This window comes from Mirounga angustirostris, unplaced genomic scaffold, assembly GCF_029215605.1.
Source record: "Mirounga angustirostris isolate CCGP_5_RB_7025 unplaced genomic scaffold, mMirAng1.0.hap1 SCAF_9, whole genome shotgun sequence".
Taxonomy (NCBI): domain Eukaryota; kingdom Metazoa; phylum Chordata; class Mammalia; order Carnivora; family Phocidae; genus Mirounga; species Mirounga angustirostris.
In genome coordinates, this window is record NW_026991717.1 from 33523104 (window position 1) to 33545759 (window position 22656).

Here is a 22656-nt window from a genome sequence, read left to right on the forward strand (position 1 = left end):
TGAAGAATGGATTTATGGGGTGGGGGACAGAACAGGAGACCAGCTAGGATGCTACTGCATCAGTCTTAGCCATGACTGATGGTGGTCCAGGATAGTGGGATGGAGAAAAGAGGCAGATCTGATAGCTATTTAGGAGGCAGAAATGACAAGACTTGGTGAATAACTGATGTGGGGTGGGGTGGGAGTAAAGAAGCAAGTGGAGCAGGCGATGTTGAAAGGTCTGAGGCTAAGCCATTTACTAACATTGGAATTAATGGGGTAGAAGCAGGCTTGACAGAAAAGATTATAAATTCTGTCTTAAACATGGTAAGTGCCTCTGAGACAGTCAAGAGGAAATGTAGAAGAGGCAACTGAGCGTGCAAGTCTGAGACTCAGAAGAGAGGCTGTGGCCAGAGATAGAAACACAGAAGTAACAGGAATGCAGACAGTAAATGAAGCCATGGGAGTAGATATCACCGGGGGAGAGCAGAGAAGGAGAAGTAAGTCTAGGATCAGGTCCTGCAGAAGGTTTGATGGCTGGGTAGACAGGATGAGCTGTGAAAGAGAACATACAATTATGACATACAGGAGAAGAGAATGTTTCAAGAAGGAAGGAGTAGTTGAATTAAATATTGTTGAGAGATTAAGCCAAGGATTAAAAAGTGTCTGCTGTTTGACAAAATACAGCATCCTTTCCTGATTAAAACTCTTCAGATAGAGGGAATATTCCTCAATTTCATAAAATCCATCTATGAAAAACCCACAGCGAGTATCATCCTCAATGGGGAAAAGCTGATAGCCATTCCCTTAAGATCAGGAACACGTCAAGGGTGCCCACTCTCACCACTGTTGTTCAACATAGTACTAGAAGTCCTAGCAACAGCAATCAGACAACAAACAGAAATAAAAGGTATTCAGACTGGCAAAGAAGAAGTCAAACTCTCTCTTCGCAGATGACATGATACTTTATGTGGAAAACCCAAAAGACTCCACCCCCAAATTACCAGAACTCATACAGCAATTCAGTAATGTGGCAGGATACAAAATCAATGCACAGAAATCAGTTGCTTTCTTATACACTAACAATGCAACTGTAGAAAGAGAAATTAGAGAATCAATTCCATTTACAACAGCACCAAAACCATAAGATACCTTGGAATAAACCTAGCCAAAGAAGTAAAGGTCTATACTCTAGCAACTACAGAACACTCAAGAAAGAAATTGAAGAAGACACAAAAAGATGGAAAAACATTCCATGCTCATGGATCGGAAGAATAAACATTGTTAAAATGTTTATGCTGCCCAGAGCAATCTATACATTCAACGCCATCCCGATCAAAATTCCAATGACGTTTTTCAAAGTGCTGGAACAAACAATCCTAAAATTTATATGGAATCAGAAAAGACCCCAAATCACCAAAATGTTGCACAAGAAAAACAAAGCTGGGGGCATCACATTGCCAGATCATGCTATGTTACAAAGCCGTGATCACCAAGACAGCATGGTATTGGCACAAAAACAGACACAGAGATCAATGGAACAGAATAGAGAGCCCAGATATGGACCCTTAACTCTATGGTCAAATAATCTTCACAAAGCAGGAAAAAACATGCAATGGAAAAAAGACAGTCTCTTCAATAAATGGTGCTGGGAAAATTGGGCAGCCACATGCAGAAGAATGAAACTCAATCATTCTCTAACATCATACACAAAGATAAACTCAAAATGGATGAAAGACCTCAATGTGAGACAGGAATCCATCAAAATCCTAGAGGAGAACATAGGCAGTAACCTCTTTGACATCGGCCACAGCAACTTCTTTTAAGATACATCTCCAAAGGCAAGTGAAACAAAAGCGAAAATGACCTTCTGGGACTTCATCAAGATAAAAAGCTTCTGCACAGCAAAGGAAACAGTCAATAAAGCAAAGAGGCAACCCACAGAATGGGAGAAGATATTTGCAAATGACACTTTTACAAAGGGCTGATATCCAAGATCTATAAAGAACTTCTCAAACTCAACACCCAAAAAACAAATAATCAAGTCAAAAAATGGGCAGAAGACATGAACAGACACTTCTCAAAAGAAGACATACAAATGGCTAACAGACACATGAAAAAAATGCTCACATCACTAGCCATCAGGGAAGTCCAAATCAAAACCACACGGAGATACCACCTTACACCAGTTAGACTGGCAAAAACTGACAAGGCAGGAAACAACAAATGTTGGAGAGGTTGTGGAGAAAGGGGAACCCTCTTACACTGTTGGTGGGAATGCAAGTTGGTACAGCCACTTTGGAAAACAGTGTGGAGATTCCTCCAAAAATTAAAAATAGAGCTACCCTATGACCCAGTAATTGCACCACTGGGCATTTACCCCAAAGACACAGATGTAGTGAAAAGAAGGGCCACATGCATCCCAACGTTCATAGCAGCAATGTCCGCAATAGCCAAACTGTGGGAAGAGCCGAGATGCCCTTCAACAGATGAATGGATAAAGAAGACGTGGTCCATATATACAATGGAATATTACTCGGCCATCAGAAAGGATGAATACCCAACTTTTACATCAACATGGATGGGACTGGAGATTATGCTAAGTGAAATAAGTCAAGCAGAGAAAGTCAATTGTAATATGGTTTCACTTATTTGTGAAACATAAGGAATAGCATGGGGGACATTAGGAGAACGAAGGGAAAAATGAAGGGGGGTAAATCAGAGGGGGAGATGAACCATGAGAGACTATGGACTCCGAGAATTAAAATGAGGGTTTTAGAGGGGAGGGGCATGGGGGGATGGGTTAGCCCAGTGATGAGTATTAAGGAGGGCACATATTGCATGGAGCACTGGGTGTTATACAGAAACAATGAATCGTGGATCACTACATCAAAAACTAATGATGTATTACTGTATGGTGACTAACATAACATAATAAAATAAAGTAAAATTCGAAAAAAGTCTGCTGGCTTTAACAATATGGAGGTCATCAATCCTCAGCAAAAGCAATTTTGGTAAAGTGGTAGGAGCAGAATCCAGATTAATAAGAACTGAAGCATAAGTAGGCAATGAAAGAATGGACGAGTGTATATTGTAATCAAGAAATTGTGTGGTGAAGGGAAAGATGGGTTTGTAAACAGCCGAGAACCATGCAGTAGCGTTATAATTATAATGATTTCTTAAGATGAAAGAGGTGTGAACACACTTGCCTGCTGAAGGGACAAAGCCAAGAGAGTGAAATGTTAGCTGTGCTGGAGGGGGTAACAGCAAGTATAAGGTCTTAGAAAGATGAGAGCCACTGAGATCCAGAGGATAAATGGAGAACTGGCTTCCGGTAGGAGGAAGTACACCGAAGAAGTTTTTGGATCACACGATGGTACCCGGAGGTAGTTCTCACCTGCTGAGGGTGAGGCCGCTAATGAGGAACGTGTTGAGAAGCAACGAAGGGCTAGGCCCTAAATGCTCGGTCAACTTTGAGTTTGTAAGAGTCTATAAGCCCTTACAATTGAAATGGGAGGCACTTCAGGTATCAGAGAGGAAAAAAAGTATTAAGAAAAGCTCACACATATTTTTCAGTGGTTCATGGAACGCCTGGAAAGATGGTCGTTGAGAGAGGGAGAGGGAAAGCCCCATGAAGACTCGACAAAATTCTTTTAAGCAAAAGGACTCAAATCTGTAGGATTTGCAGATTCAAAGTACAGAGCCTATTACCAACTCAGTTTTCTACCTCCCAATCTGAAGAAGTACTTTATTTTTTATTTATTTTGAATTTTAAATCCCCCAAAGCACTAAGGAATTCCATCACTTTGTTTTTTTTTAGATTCGTTTAAATAAAGAGATCAAGATTTCTGAAACTAGATATAAAACCAAGTTCATAAAAGTAGGTACATTTGAAATGCTGAACAAAGAACCTTGCAGACAAGTTCTAGAGTAGAAATAACATCATTGCTGACACGTTTAAGAGAAACAGTTTTTCATAATCAAAAGGAGGCAGGGAAAGGTGTAAGAGGCAGGGATCAGGAAGCTTATAAAGGAGCCCCCCCCCCCCCCCCCCCACGGCCATTGCCTTGGAAAAGAGATGCAACACAAGCTATAGGAAGCTATTTTGTTTGGGCAAAGAAAGATTAAAAGCCTCACGTAACACCAAATGACAAAGCCATCACTAGAGGCAGCAACAGGGTAGTCTGTACTTGTCTATATGAAAACAAACAAATGTGTTTTGAACACATGCATCTTGCCTTGGGCAGACCAAGTCTGAGGGATAATCACAAACACTGACGAACTTGTATTTCTCTTTTATGGAGCAATATCTCCATCTTATGATCTTTTAGGATACAGCAATTAAAGTCATTTTATTGCCCATAGGTGTTTTTTGCTATTAGGGGTAATTCAGGAATCTTTTTATTTTTTTGGTATCTGTCTCGCTGGCCAGATACTATATGTGAGTTGAAAGTGGTCTAGGGTCAGGGACTCTCTCAAGTTTAGGAGCACAGGCTGTTATCAAGCAGTATTATAACTGAAGCACCTCGCTATTTGCTCTAGACAATTACCACAACTCTCAATATCCTAGAGGAGTTCAGAGCTGGCAGTCATTCGATCCCTCATTATAAATGAGCCTTTCTTATTCACTAAATCAGTATCTCCCCACTGACCCCCAACCTGTCCCTGCCAGTCCTAACCTCAACTTCCACACCTGGTAGCACTTCTTGAAACATATTCTTTTCTTTTTTCTTAACGGATTTTACAATTTATTTTAGAGAGAGAGCCCACATGGAGCAGGGGGTGGGGGGAGGAACAGAGTAAGAGGGAGAGAGAAACTCAAGCAGACTCTGCACTGAACATGGAGCCTGACGTGGGGCTCAATCTCACGACCCTGAGATCATGACCTGAGTCGAAATGAAGAATCAGATGTTCAACCAATTGAGACACCAAGGCGCCCTTTGGAAAATATTCTTAAACTTAGATGTAGAGTTAAAGGTCTGTGGTCTTCTTCCATTTCAGGTAGCATTTGTGCAGTGAAAAAGCCTGTAAGAATGCCCATAAACTCCTGTGCATCTGGTTCACCTTGTGCATATACAAACAGTACTCCAAAACAGCTACCGGCAAGGCTGGGCTAGACACAGTCCACTTCCCTTGGCAGATCTATTCTCTACGTGGCTCTGTGACTCGAGAGGTTGAGTTAAATGACCTCTATCTGCTTTACTTGGCAACCCTGCTCCTAGCTTCCGATGGGTTTGGCCAACTGAAGAAACAGGCAAGAGACTGGAGAATAGGAGGTGTTTTTATCCTGTCCCCTCCCTGTGGGGCTAAGGGGCTGGCAGAGTCCACCTTCCTCCCACCACACCCAGCTCCTGTCAAGCCTTCTCCTACTGCTTCAGACCTCTGAACACAGCTCTCTCTTCTTCAGAAAGACCTCTTGCCCTTTCAGGCCTAAGGGTGACAGTGGCCTATCATGGCTGCTGGTCCTTGAACGTCTCTGCCTTGTCTCCTAACCCCGTCTATGACTCTGTAAATGGTCTCTTCATTAAACTTCCTTCTACCCCTCTTGAGTGTGCATCTCCTTCCTGCCAGAACACTGATCCACATTTACAGGAAGAACCATTCTGCCTTTCCCTTAAAAATATTTAAAACATCACTTTTCATGTACAGTTAACCCTTGAACAACATGGGACTGAACAATGGGGGTCCACTTACACACCGACTTTTTAAAAAGTTTTTTTTTAAATTCCAGCTAGTTAACATACAGTGTAATATTATTTTGGGGTGTACAATAAAGTGATTCAACACTTCCATACATTACCCAGTCCTCACAACAATGCACTCCTTAATCCCCTTCACCTATGTCACCCATCCCCCCACCCACCTCCCCCCTGGTGACCATCAGTGTCTAGAGTTAAGAGTCTGTTTCTTTTTTTCCCTTTGCTCATTTGTTTTGTCTCTTAAATTCTAAACGAGTAAAAAATATGGTATTTGTCTTTCTCTGACTAATTTCACTTAGTAATAGTCTCTAGCTCCATCCATGTAGTTGCAAATGGCAAGATCTCCCTCTTTTATACGGCTGAGTAATATTCCATTGTATATATAAATATCACATCATATACCATTTCCCCCCTCATATCTAGGGTTAGCGTTAGGGCCAGCGTGAGGGTATGTACCTAATATCCTGCAATTCAGAGACCTCTCTGGAGGGTTACATTTATTGGTTAGGGTTTGGGTTAGTGTATGTGCCTAATATCCTACAGTTCAGAGATCTCACCAGAGAATAAAACCCCAGACTTCTGCTTGGGCAGGAACAGACATGGCTGCCATCTACTGGGCTGAGGCAAGGAAGGGATTTGGGGCTCTAAATACTCTTTAAATAGATATTCAATTGTTCCTTCTGTTTTTATCTTTACCTTTATACCCATTTTCAGAAATATCACCAATTCTTAAATATTTGGGGTCTTCTCCAGAATAACTAGGCTGCTTCTCAGCTTTTCTTATCATGTGTTCAGGAACTCACTTTTCAGATCTAGGATTAAGGTTAGGAGGGCCAGGGTGAGGGTATGTGCTTGGTATCCATGTGTGGACTCTTTTTGATAAATACAGTAAAGCACTGTAAATGTATTTTCTCTTTCTTATGATTTTCTTAATCATTTTCTTTTTTCTAGCTTTTTTGTAAGAATACAATATATATATATTTTGTATATAATATACATATATTATACATATATGTATATATGTTATATATAATATATAACACACAAAATAGGTGTTAATCAACAGTTTATGTTATCAGTAAGGCTTTCTGTCACTAGTAGGCTATTAGTAGTTAAATTTTGGGGGTCAAAATTTATATGCAGATTTTTGACTGCATGGGGGGGGCCAGCCCCCTAATCCCCACATTGTTCAAGGGTAAACTGTACTGTATGTTTTTATCTCTTTGTACAACTCCAAATACAGAAGTCACAGAGGAGCAAAAGAATAGATAGCAAAAATCACGGGCTACATTTGGGGCTCCTTACTTTTTCTGGTGAGAGGTGGTGCGCCTGGTGCAAAAGACAGCGATGACCACAACCACCACAATGGTGACGACGCCAACCGAAACAATGATGACCAGCAGCATGCTACTGTCCAGGGGAGAGGTGGGGCTTCCATGTGGGCTGTTACTACCTGTAGAGGGAAAACCGGTGCATTTGTTAGTGTTCAAGAATTCCACAAATGCATACACTCAAGAGTATGGAAACTTCATGTGAGAGTCTCTGTAATAAACTCGTTGCCTTGGATACAAGTGTCTCATGTAATCTGGAGAGCCAAGTTTATGCACTATGTACAGTTCTTAACACAGTGCCTCGCACAAAGCTGGTGTTCAGTAAAAGCTTCTCGAATTATACTGAACATTATACTTGGACAAATAAAGGGTCTGCCCCTCCACCCGCCCCAGGGTCTTATGTTATATTATGCATACATTTGTCTTATAAAGCACCATTTGTAAATAATTTAGTTTTCTGACTTTCAAAAGCATTTAAAAAATGTACAGTCATAGAAAGCTAAAGTTTTCCCCCACATATAGATGTCTGAGATCACAAAAACTACTTGAAAAATATAGTCTGCTTATATAAATATAGTCTTTGCAAAGTTAATTCTCTTATTCAGCTTCAGGGAAAAGTAGGTCTGTACATATGCATTAATTTGACAAATATTTACTGAGTAGTTACTATGTGCCAGGCATTGTTCTAGGTACTAGGAATGCAACAGTGTACAACAAGGATGTGACTGCTGGGGTAGGGGCAGAAAATAAACAAGTGAGAAATTACTAGTAATAAGTGCTATGAAAAAAATAAAAAGAGGGGATATGATACCATAGATAGCTGATGTCTTTCCTTCCAGTTATTCTCTCTCTCCTATACAATAGTCAGATCTGTACAATAATGGATGGGCTGCCTTACAAAGTAATGAGTGTTTAGTTTCTACAAGTGTTTAAGAAGAATCACTCTACCAGTATGGGAGATTGTGGAAGAAATTCCTAAGATGAAGCTATGGCTTGGGAATCTGTTTTTTAGAAAAGCTCCTAAAGTGATTCCTAAGTACAACCCTGGTTTATAAATTTATGATCTAATTCAAAGTACACTTATTGTGGGAACCCCTTCCAAAACACTGCATTAGCTGACCTTCCAACTTCTGATTGTATGATTTTTATTGGCCACATCTAAGCACAGTGCTAAATCTGGGCTGATTTAGGAGGGCTTAAGAGCTTATTCTTCTCCATTTGGTTCAATCATTTTTATTCCTCATTTCTGAGAAAAAAGTAAGCAGACAGACAACTTAAATTGTCCATACCGACCTTTAATAATACAACATTTTTATATTTGGGAAAGACTACAGAACTAGGGGCCAATAAAATTAGACCACATTGGGGCTTTCCATACACCTTTTATTAACAGCAGTGCTGAGTTACTGGGTAGGGTGTGTGGCGAGGCAGGCACTGCAAATCAGAGGCTGGGGAGCTGGGGTGTGGGGACAGCAGAGGTGGTGGTGGCAGCTCTTTCCAGAGATGAATTCCCACTTAACTGCATTTGACCTCTAACTTCTGAGAGGACCAAAAGCTCCCATGGAAGACAGAGTAGGAATGATCTGCCGCAGGAGCATGTCCTGCTGGGGACATTATGACAGGCCACTACTCAAGCCTCATCTGGACTGCTGCAACAGCTTCTTAACCACTCTCTCTGACATCATCATCTCAGCCCCAACTCATTCTTCATTCACCAGAGTAATTACACTTGGTACTCAATAAATGGAGGTCACAGTTCGCCCGTGGTACAAGGCGTCTTACACGTGTTATGTGCAGGATGAAGCTCACATTTCATAGTTTTGGTACCTGAGCTTTTGGCAGGCTGGTTCTAACCTACCACCTTCTCTAATGTGAGAATTCCTAGCCTGTCTCCAGGCAGTGTGATCCCTGGAGAGAGCCGGCTGTTTTTTGCTGCCATGCATTTGCACGTGCTGTTGGTGCTTCCTGAAATGTTCAACCCCCCTGCCCCGTGACATTTAGCCATCTTCCACGCATCCTTTCATATCTGGGTCAGACACCTCCTCTTCTATGAAGCTTTCCCTTTTCCCTGTCAGCTGCTTTGTTACTCCTTTTGCTTCCATACATAGCCTGTTACATAGAACCTGAACCTTTATAAACACATGTGAATGAATGAATGTATAAATGAAAGACAAGGAAACAACTGCTCTTCTCAGAGCCTTGAGTATTATACTGTGGACAGCACATAAATATAATACACACATCCCAGGAGGAAAAGCGCAGTCCTAGAACTCAGGCCAGGACTCAGATTCCCACATCTGGTACAGAACCCCAGGCCTTTTAGGCTGCGTGTGATAGTGGAAAAGTCACAATCAGGAGTCAGAAATCTGGATTTTGGTTCCAGGACTTGCATAATTAGTGGGTGGATCCAGGCACATTACTTCTCCACCACTGAGTCTCTTAATGTATAAAACGGGAATATCTGTTCTCCGTGCTTCAGTGTTATGAGGATCAAATGTAATTTCAGGTGTGAAAGTAACTTATAAACAGTGAAGTTCTGTAGAGAAGTAGGTGCCATCATCAAGGAATTAGAAGGCACCAGCTCTTAAGCTGGCTAGGAGAGTGGGAAGAATTTTTTAGAATTCCCAAATTAAAACACTGTGGTAAGCAGTATGGGGAGAAAGTCATGATTCTAAAGCATTTCTTTGGCTTGTTGTAGGTGATGGATAATCCTATTAGAGAGTTTATTTTTGAGAGCAAGATTCTAATTCTTTTCTAGAGGCAGGCAGTGGGCAAAAGACTGATTTGTTTAGAATTAATCTTATTAAAGTTGGATATGTGGAGAAATAATTTTATTTATGGATCTTATAGTGAATGGGTTTGCAGTAATTCAGCAAATTTTTGCCAGAAAATGCCTAAAGGTAACTACTAAATAAAAGGAAATAGGTTAACATGCTACAACCCACCACAAAGAAGCTACAAAAGGCATTTCGAGATTCAAGCGGAACCATGTCATGCCCACAGTGGGCCAAAAAAGCCATAAGAAGGACTTTACCACTCATCGGAGGTTTGTAGTCAGATCCTAGGTCTGGCAGCCGGCTTCCTTTTCCTGCAGAACCTGAGGCTGAAGGAGAAGAAATCATGTCAGTAATGACTCAAGCCATTGGTGTGATGAGTCCACTTCACAGCTAGTGAGTGTTTTCTACAAAAAAAATATTTTCAGTCTACTCTGTCCATGAGAAAATGAAGTAGCACATAAACAACAGGGGACAAAATAGGCTGTGCAAAGCAAACTAAGGTATAGCTTTCTATGCAATGAGGCATCTGAAAGGCTGACACTCTCGGTCCACGGCTGTATCTAGCATGGAACTAGACTGCCACTTGCTGTTCGTGAGGTGGGAACACACCCATTTCTCTCGCCCAGGAAACCGTTTCTGCAAGACCGCTCAGAGCACTTATGGCAAAAGTAGCTTCTCTCAGAAAAGGAACCAAGGGCCCAGTTAGGTTGGCTTCTGCATTACAGAAGTGGACTTTTCCAAAGGACCCGGCTACATTGATCTCCTAGTAGGTGTCAGTAGTGTTTGGATTTTTTCCTCAAATTATAAAGTTGCCTTTTCCAATATAAAGATACCCTAAGCAGTAGCAAGAAGACACGTGGAAGTTCAAATTGGGTTCTCGGTTCCTGCTCAGTTACCCAAATACCCAAGCATGGAAAAACAAAGTCTCCCCTCTTGTTGCTCACAGAGGACACTCTCTCCTAATCCACTGTCATAAAATACAATGAGTGAGGCTGCCGATCTTAGGCTTGGGACCACCTCACAAACAGATTTCATAAAACACAAAGATCAGCTTTTCAGTAATCCATATTCTTGGTCCTGAATTTTGTTCACATTTATAGAAAAAGCGGCTTGGGTAAAGCAAATATAAGGAACCCGTTCCCAATATAGCAAGGGTATCCATCAGTCCAAGGTTTGGAGTCCTCCTGAAGAAGTCTGAAAGAATTGCAAAGTCAAAGCTGCTCCTCATGGTTAATATAGCACACTGCCTTCACTTGAACACTGGCCTATCATGTACTTGACTTCTGGCAAGTCATTTATTAACTTTGGGTCTCAGTTTCTTCATCGTAAAGCAGTGATAATAATGGTGTCTACTTCACAAAAATGTATTGAGGATTAAAAGGAAACTTACTCCTATAAAATATTTTGAATACCGCCTGACACATAGCAAATGTTCATCAAATATTAGCTGCTATTATTACATACATAATGAATCTTTAGGGAAGAATACAACCTTCCCCTTTGCAGAGGCACAGAGCATGAAGCTTCAGAAAACACTTATAAATAATTATTTCTACAAATAAAGCTTGACTAGAAATGCATAAAATGTTTCTATAAAACATTACAGCCAATGTCAAGTACTTCTATAAATTATCAGAGTTGGACTAAATGAAAAATTAAATTCTGAATATTTCTATATATAGTTCATTTAACAGAATAAATAGAGAGATGAAAACAATGTTTTCTGTTTCCAGAAGCTCAAAACTCCCAAAGTAACAGAAGTTGTTGGGTGTCCAAAAGGGCATATTTAACTCAGTCCCCAATCCCTTTTCAGTTGTCCATACTTGTTCCTTTATCCCCTTACTTCCATGGCCATCATTGTTCCCAAATGGCACATAGCCTATGATAGGATTCCAGTTGTTCTTTTCACTGGGATGAAGTCTAGTTGAAGGAGACGACTGAGCCCTTGTAAGGCTCTTCAGACTTAAGGGTGCTTATTTTTCAGGTAGCCACATGTAAGCCCAACTATCATATTATGTAAATAATTGCCAAAGAATATACTTTGCCAATAAACTGGTTGGTTTAATTCCTCTATTTCCCAGCATTTTTGCTTTTAAACATAACCTATGAAGAAGAAATTCCAAGGATTAACCAAACACCAAAAAAAACTACGGGTAAAGAATTTTAAAGGCCAGAGGTGTGGTGCAAGTTAAGACTTGCACTCTGGCTTATCCAGTGAAGTGCAGGAAAAACAATGAGCACATTTATACTCTGTGCATACACAGTATCGTTATTTTTCTGTTCTCCCACTTAAGTCAAAATGTCTACCATCACTAGGGCGCCTTACACATACACACAAGCACGTTTACATTTTCTCCAACATACAACAAAAGACTCATTGAGTGCAAATACATTTCCAAAGCCCTGAAACATGCAACCTCAAGTTCTGACTCTTCCTTGCCATTAACAAGATCCAAAGACTTTTTCTTTCTTCTTCTTTTTAAAGATTTTATTAAGTAATCTCTACTTGCAACATGGGGCTCAATTTCACAACCCCAAGATCAAGGGTTGCACGCTCCACCGACTGAGCCAGCCAGGCACCCCAAGACTTTTTATTTCTAAAGACTACTCTTAAACCTTGAAAGCAACCAACAACTTTACTTCCACAGATACCAACTCTAGCTGACTCCCCAGAGATGAAAACCACAGTCCAGTTACCTCTCCACCATAGCAATAACAGTGGAAAAACTGTTGACAGACAATTTCGCGAATGGTGACACTGAAGCCTGTACTTCCTAAGTTTCCATTTTAAATTGTTTCTATCTCTTTTAAAACGAGCAGATATATTTAAGGGAAGAAACAGAAAAAGAGCTCTGAATTAAGCTTATTTAACAGAATAAATAGCACTAATTTTGTCACAGATAATCACATAATTCAGTAGGGTAAGTCTGTAGATTCTTGGTGAGGGGAGGAAAATAGGGTATTTGCTGAATTTGATTACAACTTTTCATTTAGAGATACTAATGCAATCCTAGATGCCACAAATATGACAAATTGGTATGCTTGTTCTCATACTGGTCCAAATGCCTATCACTGTTACAGAGTTTCAGTACCTTAGCACAGAGGACAAACTGGCCCACACTTAAGGCCAATCTACAACTGCAGAACTCCGTTTACTCTCCTCAGTTTTTCCCTTGCCTATTTAGCCCCTAAGTCGATTCCCCAGCTTTTCAGATACCCCAAGTGCCACAAACATGGACTCAACTCCACTTTGGCCAATGAATAATGTGGATTTTAACATACAGGACTGATTTTCAGGAAAAAAAAAAAAGAAACAAAAACAACAAAAAGCTAATAATAATAGGTTACAAAAGAGAGGAAAGGAGAGAGAGGCCATCTACTGATTTACCTTGATCATTAGGCATTTTATCAGAGGAGTCCGCTAACAGGCCAAGCACAGGGGGAGAAAAAACAAGAGCAAGGATCACAAGCTTTGAAGGTGGGACAGGCAGAATTTTTAAAGGAAAAAAATAAAACCCCACAAACTTCCAAACAAATCGAGTCTTATTTTCAGTACTAACAGAAAAGAAATCCATACATGGTTTCTACATTTCCACATACTCAGTCCCCAACTAAATGTTATTCCTAGGCTCACTTGGTTCAGTACTTTACCTTCACTTTCTTATCTAGAGTTTTCTTCAGAGCTCCCCTGTTAGTGTCTTTCTCTCTACAAAGGTCCACGAATAAGCCTTTCAGGTTAAGAGCCTGCATGTGTTGAAAGGGAATCATCCATCACAATAACATGCTATTACTCTACCTGAGAACCAAGAGAATCACATCTGATCTGACTGGTAAAAACTCTGAGATCACTGCAATCCACCTGCCTTGAACAGCCTTGTTTGTGGTATGGTTAGGCCAGTAACCTAGGGAGCACTGAGTTGGTGGTCAGTGGGTGGGTGAGGGATCATTTTGAGATAAATGTTCACACTGTGGCTCATAAGCTCATCATCAGGGCTTCTTATATTATAGTCTCCATAGTCTCTATATGCTAAAGTGATATGTGCAAGCATTGCCCCACTAAAGAGACATAGAATAAAATGCTGTTTAGTGGAGATTTACCTTTAGGTGTTCTGAATTGGACAGCTTCAGACATGGGCCCCATGCCCTTTGAGTTTCGGGCTTGGATTTTGAAGTAGTACGGTGTGTCAAGTGTTAACTCTTGTATCTGGTGAGTCAACCTGTTTCCCACAACAGGCTCAATAACCCAGTCGTGTATCTCCGCATTCACATCCGTACTATAATATATGATATAACCTGTCCAAAGGAGGAAATGAGAAGAGATACCTTATTCCTACCTTTTCTTTTCTTAAGTCAATAAAGATATCTGTTATAGCATATACAAGTAGAGAACCACTTACTCATTAAAGACCAACAGTAAAATGCATTCAAAATGCTACACTGAACATCATAAAGAGAAAACCACAATTTCAACAGTGCCAGGTTACAAGTTATCATCTATATCAGTAGTTGAAGCAATAAAAGTAGTTATGATAATAATATAGGGTTAAGAACTCTCAGAAGCTAAGAAATATAAGGAAAACAATCCAATCATTTCAACATCTTAATATTTGAATAATGTACCCATCAAGGGTCTACGATTAAAATAACGCACTTCTGAAAACCGACACTGGCCCAACGTGCTGTTTAGCTCTCAGCAATGTGATTTCCCAGAAGAAAAACTCCTGGGAGACCTGGGGATGTGGGCAGTACCTTTATTAAAGCTCTCCCAGACTTGAAGTGGGTGAAGTCACAGTGAAACATCACCTGATACTCCCACCAGGGGGCACTCAGTCTCCATGTTTGAGGCAAGAACAGACACCCACATGCCTACTTGACCTACACAGCACAAAAATGCACTGATGGCATCATTACTGGTTTTTGAAGACAAAATAAAATGTAATCCAAGTCATGCTTCAATCTTTTACAGAACAGGCAAGTTCAAAAACCTAAAAAAATGACACCAGGGATTTATGGGAAGGAATTCTAATTGCAAGTTGAAGCAAGACAATATTAAGAAATGCTTTCAGTTTCCTTATTCATACAAAGGAACATCAGAAAGCAAACTCCTGTTCCTCAGGATACACCTACATGGAGCAGAGGTTCCAAGGAGAATAATTAACAGCTAAATCCCAGGCTATCAGGCTTTCCTCCCTGATAAAGCTGAGGAAAGCATAGTGTCCTCTACTGTGGAAAGTTCTTTGGAAGTCCAAGGAAAAATCCCAGGCCCCTTCAAAGGCCTAGGCCAATTCAAACTTCTAACTCTAGTGTTAGAGCACAGGAAGCTGAAGTAGCAGGCCTGGGGGAAAAACGGAATTAAATGTCTAATGAACTTTTTGGGGCTTCAGGTTAAAAGAGATGAATCTGTATTTACTGGGTACTACACCCTGTAGAATGAGGCAGGTTCTTTAACTCCCAAGGTGATTATTTAGTCAGAGGCAGAGAAGAACAGCTTTTCTGATGAAAAGAAGTATGTCCAAAAGGTCCCACTGTAGCCAAAGACTGTCTAATGTAACAACACCCATCAGACTTTCACTCAGTGAGTCAGAACAACCAACTGGCAATTCATGTTTACGTTAATATGAGCAAACAGCACCCCCTTGGTCCACTTTCAAGGACCATCATGACTCCTTGCGCCTCATAAAATGATCAAGCCAACTTTGGACTCCCACTTCTCCCAACCACACAGTACTGGGCTGGAATGCTTCTGCCCGACTGGAACAGAGAACAGATACACACTCAAAGGCATCTTACCCGTAATTTTGCCATTGGCTTCTGAGGGAGGTTGCCAATTTACAATTATCGTCCTAGGTTTTCCCTCTTTACTCACAACTGTCACATCCTTGGGTGGAGAAGTAGGAACTACAAAATAATAAGATTTTCAATAATTCCTGTCCATTCCAGTTTCATTTCTACAACGCTTTCCTTTTATAAGGTGCAATAAGAAGTATAAGACAAAAAAGCTAAAGCCTCCTGGCTTCAAAGAACTCATAGTCTACCTGTAAACAGATCCAATACAAGGAATAATATGCCAGGGCGCCTGGGTGGTTCAGTCGTTAAGTGTCTGCCTTCAGCTCATGATCCCAGGGTCCTGGGATCGAGCCCCGCATCGGGCTCCCTACTCAGCGGGAAGCCTGCTTCTCCCTCTCCCACTCCCCCTGCTTGTGTTCCCTCTCTTGCTGTCTCTCTATTAAATAAATAAATAAATCTTTAAAAAAAAAAGAAGAAGAAGAATATGCCAAGTACCAAAGAAAAAACACCATACTATGAGGGTATAGAATTGGTATCTTGGGCTGGCGGACAGGGATTTATAGGGTTCTTAGGTAAGGAAATCAAAAGACCTCTGTAGTTAGTTACCAAGTATCTACATTATGCCAAGGCATTTTATAAATAGTATTTCACTTAATATTTATGGCAACTCAAAAGGCAGTTACCACTATCCCTGCTTGACAGAGCAGGGCATCGACAATGAAAAAAGTTATGTAATTTGCCCAAGATGACTCCCCCCTCCCCAAATTTGGATTATTTTGTTAGAATATTTTCAAGTGTAAAATAATTTTCTCTTTCACTTATAGTTGGCTCTCCAAACAAAATATAATGTTTGAAACCCCCTATTCCCTCAAAGAATAAATGAGTTACAAATTGCTGTTTTTAAGTTTGCACTGCCAACTATTTGAGATTATTGCTCTGAAATGCAAAGCTGTTATGAAACAACACCAACAATGAAAACAACACTGCATTTCTTTTATTTCCATGTTATGGCTGATAACTTTTAATGTACTAGTAGAGAAATGAGCAAATTAAGTACATCCTTAAATTTACTCTTCTCTTCCTAAAATACTGGAATCTTCCTAGCATAAAATGGAAGGAAGCCTGGTGAAATGCAGACATCCTAAGAAAATACATAATATTATTTATTAACTAATGGATTGGGATGAAGCAAAAAGATATTCTTAAAACTAGCAAAGAAAGAAAACTCAAGGTCCATTTAAACTTTTATGCACTGTTATTTCTAAGCTCTCCAGATCCAACCCCTTTTCCCTGTAGGAAGTCCAACCAACTGCGCAGGAGACAAAAAGACATTAGGGCCAGGCCCAGTCTGGAGAGACTTGATTAGCTCCATTTTTTCATTATTTATATATAGGAGAAAAAAGCCATAGGAGGCTGGAAGGGAAGGGCTCCCAATGGTCACACATATCCCCATGCTAGAAAAGTACGAGAGGTAGAAGGGCAGACCTACAAATGAGCAAAAGGCAAACAAAATCTCAAACTTGGATACAAGCCTGCTTTCCCCTTAATTTGCTAGGTGTCTTTTATCTTTTTTTTTTTTTTAAAGATTTTATTTATTTATTTGAGAGAGAGAGAATGAGAGACAGAGAGCATGAGAGGGAGGAGGGTCAGAGGGAGAAGCAGACTCCCCGCCGAGCAGGGAGCCCGATGCGGGACTCGATCCCGGGACTCCAGGATCATGACCTGAGCCGAAGGCAGTCGCTTAACCAACTGAGCCACCCAGGCGCCCTAGGTGTCTTCTATCTTTCATGTTTACTTACAGACAAAATCCCTTAGGCTGCCCCAATGGGATTTTACCAGATACTAACTGGTTGTAAGAAGGCTGCTGGGGTAGCTTTCAGGTTCCCTGGTAAAGTTCTGAGGCTCTAGCAAGCATGGCGTTGGCAGAGGCTTGGTGAAGAGCAGGTCACTTCATTTTTTCTATCTCAATTTAGCAATAAAGCAGGATTAATGACAGTAATCCTTTACATCTACACAGTGCTTTATAATTACCATGTGCTTTCTCATCTGCTTATTTTACCTTACAATAACCCTATAAGGTAGGAAAAGCAGGTATTATTATCACCCCTCTTTTGCAGATGGAAGAAAGGACAGGCTGGATGACTTACTTATGACTTACACAGTCGGTATTTGGTTGACCTGGGACTGAACTCAAGTCCCTTGATTCCTAAAATCTAGTATACTTTGCATTCTATTATCCCATTATTTGCTCATGTTCTTGTTCAGTGACGAAGAAAACCTCATTCATCAGCTGAAAAAGCGAACACTGAACTCCAGCTGCTGCTCACTATTTTCTGTAAGAGGGTTAATTCATGCCCTTGATTCTTTCCTCGGGTAGTAGAAGCAGGTGATGAGAAGTCTCATGACTTGGAACGTGGCCCAGCATTAGCTGGACTTCCACTGGCTTTCACGTCTTACAAAGAGAAGAAATGCCATGTGATGTAAGATTCAGACAACACATACCAAATTCAAAGGTGGTCCCATGGGCTGTCATACTCCACGTGCTTGATCTTCGACCTTTGGTCACCATCACAGAGAATTCATACAGTGTATTTGCTTTTAAACCAGTCACCAAGTAACTTAAAGTTGTTGCATTTGCATTCTGGAGGCATAAGAATCAAGAACTTTAGAATTAGGAAATATCAAGAGCTGGATTTTCTCACCCAGAGCAAATGTGCCAGTACCTTGTACTTGGTGTTTGCTGGGATGTTGGTTTTCCATCGGACTGTGTAATACCGGGAATCTGTAATCTTCTGGTGTTTGGGCAGTGAGTTGTCCGCCCATGTGATCCTTATGGTGTCATGACTCAGAATGGAAGCCTGAACTCCCACAGGTGGCATCATGGGAGTGGGATCTGGCACTGGAGTGTATGGAGCATTAATAACAAATAAATCAACTTCAGAAGTGTCTGGGTAAAAAGTAATTAAAAAAGGGAAGTGGCATTTTAACATAAACAAAAATAAAAGAAAAGGAAAATGCAGGGTAATATAATGGAATGAAAGGTGAGAAATGGAGAAAGAGAAAGAGAATCTAGAGTTAATAGATAACCACCATTCATCAAAAAGAATACTCCCACTTGTGTTCTTTCAGGAAAAATTTGCAGGAAAATGTCTAGGGAAATAATTAACTATATTCTCTACTGTATTCTCTAGGTATATTAACAATTGATAATCCAATGATTATATTAACATATTCATACCTGAATTTTCTTTAAATTACTTGAAAATTCTATCTCCTTTCCAAAAAGGATTGTGAGAAGATACAAAGTACTTTTAAAATCAAGGGTGTAATTTCAGAACAAGCATCACAAAGCTCATGATCTGTTTTGGTATTTCAGTGAATGTGACTGAATTTTTGGGACATGGCTTATCAATGCAGGTCAACGAACATGTAAGGGTCCTATTCTCAAGCCTGAGTCCTGAATGCCAGCCAACGGCAACTTAGCCTGGCCTTGGTTTTAGGGTTATCTGATACCCACACAGGGTCTAGTTCAGATCTGATGTCCTGGGTCTAAAAGCAAAATGGCTCACATCCAAATAAATCAAAGGAACTCAAGGGCATTACTCTTCCTGAAGAAAAGGTAGGCTAACACCATGAAGGAATATCTGCTATGCTTTCTCCAGTAGAATCAGAGAATAACCCACCTAATGAATCCCAATCGGTTATATGAAATGACATACTTATGGGTCCAAGTGACAGCCTTTATGAACATAAGAAATCAGAATACTTATTTGATAGAAAGAAAAGTCTATACTCATGTATGTCCTGTGCCATATGCAGCTGACACCTTCTCTAAGCTCAGTATCAAAACAGAGGCTAGAATGTGCACACAGGCACCAAGGACCATGAGCCCAGGACAATACAGTAGGATCCCCTGGGCTTTATCAACTCTTGGTCAGGTTTTCTAAGTACATACATATTGATTTATTTTAAGTTAAGGTTTTAAAATGGGTTTCCCACCTGGTTAAGGAGAATAGCCCTTCCTGTAACTCAAAACCTGAAATGGCATGGACCTTGTTTATGAGTAAGTGCCAAACTAACGTAATAGTCTCCATTTGTGTATTTCCTACACAATGAGGACTAAAGTAACAGAGGAACAGCATACATTATAGTCAAGGGCTTTGTTCAAAGATCAGGAAACAAACCAATTAGTTATAGAAAATGCACCGTCAGGTGCAAAAATCATTAGACTTCTTTGAGAATTTTTTTTTATTTGTAATAACTCTTGGAGAAGATAACAAGGTTACATGACTTAGGAACATTTCCTTGTATACTTCTAACCAGAAGGCTATATTTTTAAGTGACATAAGAGAAAATTTCAAAAAAGTTTTTTCTATTATAGGCTAATTTAAGAAAGTAGCAAACTACTTATCTAAATATTCTCTTTTTCATCTTACTTTTTTTTCCTTTCTGGAATACCAAAGCTCTTTGCAAAAGAACTTATAAATTGTAAGCACACAGGAGAAGACAAGACAGAACTACCAAACATGTAGTGATGATGCTGGTCTTGTTAAGTAGAAGCATTAAAGAAAAAAAGGGGCAGAGATGATCTTTTTAAAAAGAATAATGTGAAATTTGCATTATTACACAAAATATCCAGAAAATACAGCAGGCAATAGAGATACACAGCTCTGGAAAACAAATGGAAAAGAGCATTTCTGCAAATGATAAATTCTTGGGTTTTCAGGACCCTTTTTACAAGTCTAATGTATTTATTTCAACAAACTTTCTCATTCAGCCCTATATTAGATGTTTTATCTACAGAAATTTTACATTATATATTTCTTTATTACAAAAAATAATATTTTGGTCTCATTTGTGATAAATGTACAGTTGATCAAATGGATGGTACAACTGACTTTATACTCCTTATATACATAAAGCTTATGAAAAGCAAATAGAAGACTACTTTCCCAATCAACTCAGGTGACTAGTAAAGAAAATGCTGGATTCACTGATCATACACATTAACTGAGACCATCAGTAACCTATCTAACTCCTCCAGAGATACGGAGACCCGTTCATTTTTTTTCACTCATTTTAGTTGTAACTCACATGACCAAAAGATGAAAGTCACTTTTTTTTTTAGGAGTGGGGAGGGGCAGAGGGAGAGGAAGAGAGAAAATCTTAGGCAGGCTAAATGCCCAGCATGGAGCCTGATGTAGGCTTGATCTCACAGCCTTGAGATCATGACCTGAGACAAAATCAAGAGTCAGATACTTAACCATCTAAGCCCACCCAGGTGCCCCCAAAATCACTTGTAATTCTCTCAAAACTATAGTTTCTAGATCCCAACATATTAAAAACGTGCTACATATCTACATGGAATTATTTATATGAATGACTAGATTGTTAGCATTTTCTAAAAAGCAAAACAGAAATTAATGGCGATTTCTGTGTTGAAAGCCTCGTTTCCTATATGAAGCCTGCAGCCCACGCTGGCATATACTTTCCCTTTCACTGATACCTATGGGACAGACCTCATGCCAACATTCCACATAAGCTGCTGGAAAAAGTGCTGAAGACAGAGGCGGACAGGATGGCTTACCTGTGTGAGGTCTGGTCACGGCGCTCTCATACAAGGGGATGCCCTCACCCACGTTGTTAAAGGCTTTCAGGGTTATCACATAGTGAGAGCTGGGATCTGAAGAAGGAAACAAGTGAAAACACTTAGGAAAACATTCTCCAGAGTTTAAAAAATTCAAGGGTGACGGTGCATGATCTTAAGTGCAGAGAAAGTTAGGAAAGATTTTAAAAACGTTTCTGTGGGATTCCTCCAGGGTGTGGGGAAATGTAGAGATGGCAGCACACACAGCACAGAAAAACTGGGATCAATGTTTCGGAGCAGTCCCAGAAGTGAGGATGGCTGTGCCTGGATCCTCTCTTGGCCTCACCTAACCAATGGTGTAGTGATGTTACTGTACAGCAGAGGGCTTGGAGGAGAATGAGTAAACAGGATTTTCATGTGTTGTAAGCCCATAGGTGGAACTTGGTATTTCACTGTGGTTTTACTTACATTTCTCTAATGATTAATGATGCCGAGACTCTTTTCATGTGCTGACTGTCCACTCATATATCTTCTCTGGTATACTGCCCACCTCAATCTTCTGCCTACTCTTTTACTGGATTGTCATCTTCTTATTAAGTTGGAAGAGTTTTATATTTTCTGGACTCAAATTTTTTGTCAGATATTTGAATGGTGAGTATTTTCTCCTAGTTTGTGGCTCATCTTTTCACTTTATTGCTGTCTTTCCAAAAGCTGGAAGTTTCAAATTTCAAAGAAGTGCTATAGATTAATTTTTTAATTTTATAACTTATGCTTTATACATCCTGAGAGATCCTTGTCTACCTCAAAGCCATGAAGGTTTTTTCCTGTCTTCTTCTAGAAGTTTTATGGTTTTAGTTCTTGCATTTAGCTCTGTTTTTGTGTATGATGTGAAATAAAGGTCAAGGAAAGTTCCCTTTCTTTCTCATACAGTATCCAATTCTTCCCACACCTTTTGCTGAAAAGACTACACTCTCCCCACTAAATTATCTTATTGTGTTTGTCAAGAAGCAATTGACCATATATATATGGATCTATTTATGGACTCCATTCTGTTCTATTGATCTGTAACACCTACCTTTGCACCAGTACCACCACAATGTCTCGACTACAGTAGCCTCATGTTAAGTCCTGAAATCAGGTAATGTGGGTCTTTAGAAGACATCTGAAGAAATGTGGAAAAGACCATACTACCTGATTTCTCTTTTTCAAAACTGTTTGGCTATTCTAGTTCCTTTGACTTTTAGAATTAAGTTTATCAATTTCTATAAAAAAGTCTGTCAGGATTTTACTTGGAATTGCACTGGGGAGAACTGTCATTTTAATAATATTATCCGATCCATAAACATGGTACCTCTACTTATTTAAGTCACCCTTAATTTCCCTCAGCAATAATTTTCTCATTTCCAGTGTACAGACCGTGTTCATATTTTTAAAGTTTATCTCTAAGTATTTTATTTTTTTGATGCTGCGTAGGTAGTACTTTTAATTTCAACTTC

The 22656-nt window shown here is 39.9% G+C and overlaps 1 protein-coding gene across 6 annotated transcripts in view; it reads right to left on the reverse strand.

Moving 5' to 3' along the window:
- NEO1 (neogenin 1) overlaps nucleotides 1-22656 on the reverse strand; it is a 252544-nt gene that overhangs the window by 13581 nt on the left and 216307 nt on the right. For 5 of the 6 annotated variants that reach the window (XM_064570177.1, XM_054513446.2, XM_054513445.2 and 2 more), the window contains 7 exons: nucleotides 21161-21256; nucleotides 18297-18520; nucleotides 18076-18214; nucleotides 15577-15684; nucleotides 13885-14079; nucleotides 10044-10112; nucleotides 6984-7131 (listed from right to left, as the gene is read on the reverse strand). In XM_064570177.1, the coding sequence (XP_064426247.1) occupies nucleotides 6984-7131; nucleotides 10044-10112; nucleotides 13885-14079; nucleotides 15577-15684; nucleotides 18076-18214; nucleotides 18297-18520; nucleotides 21161-21256 (979 nt within the window). The remainder of the gene's footprint in view (nucleotides 1-6983; nucleotides 7132-10043; nucleotides 10113-13884; nucleotides 14080-15576; nucleotides 15685-18075; nucleotides 18215-18296; nucleotides 18521-21160; nucleotides 21257-22656) is intronic. The other variant, XM_045899736.3, reaches the window with a different exon arrangement.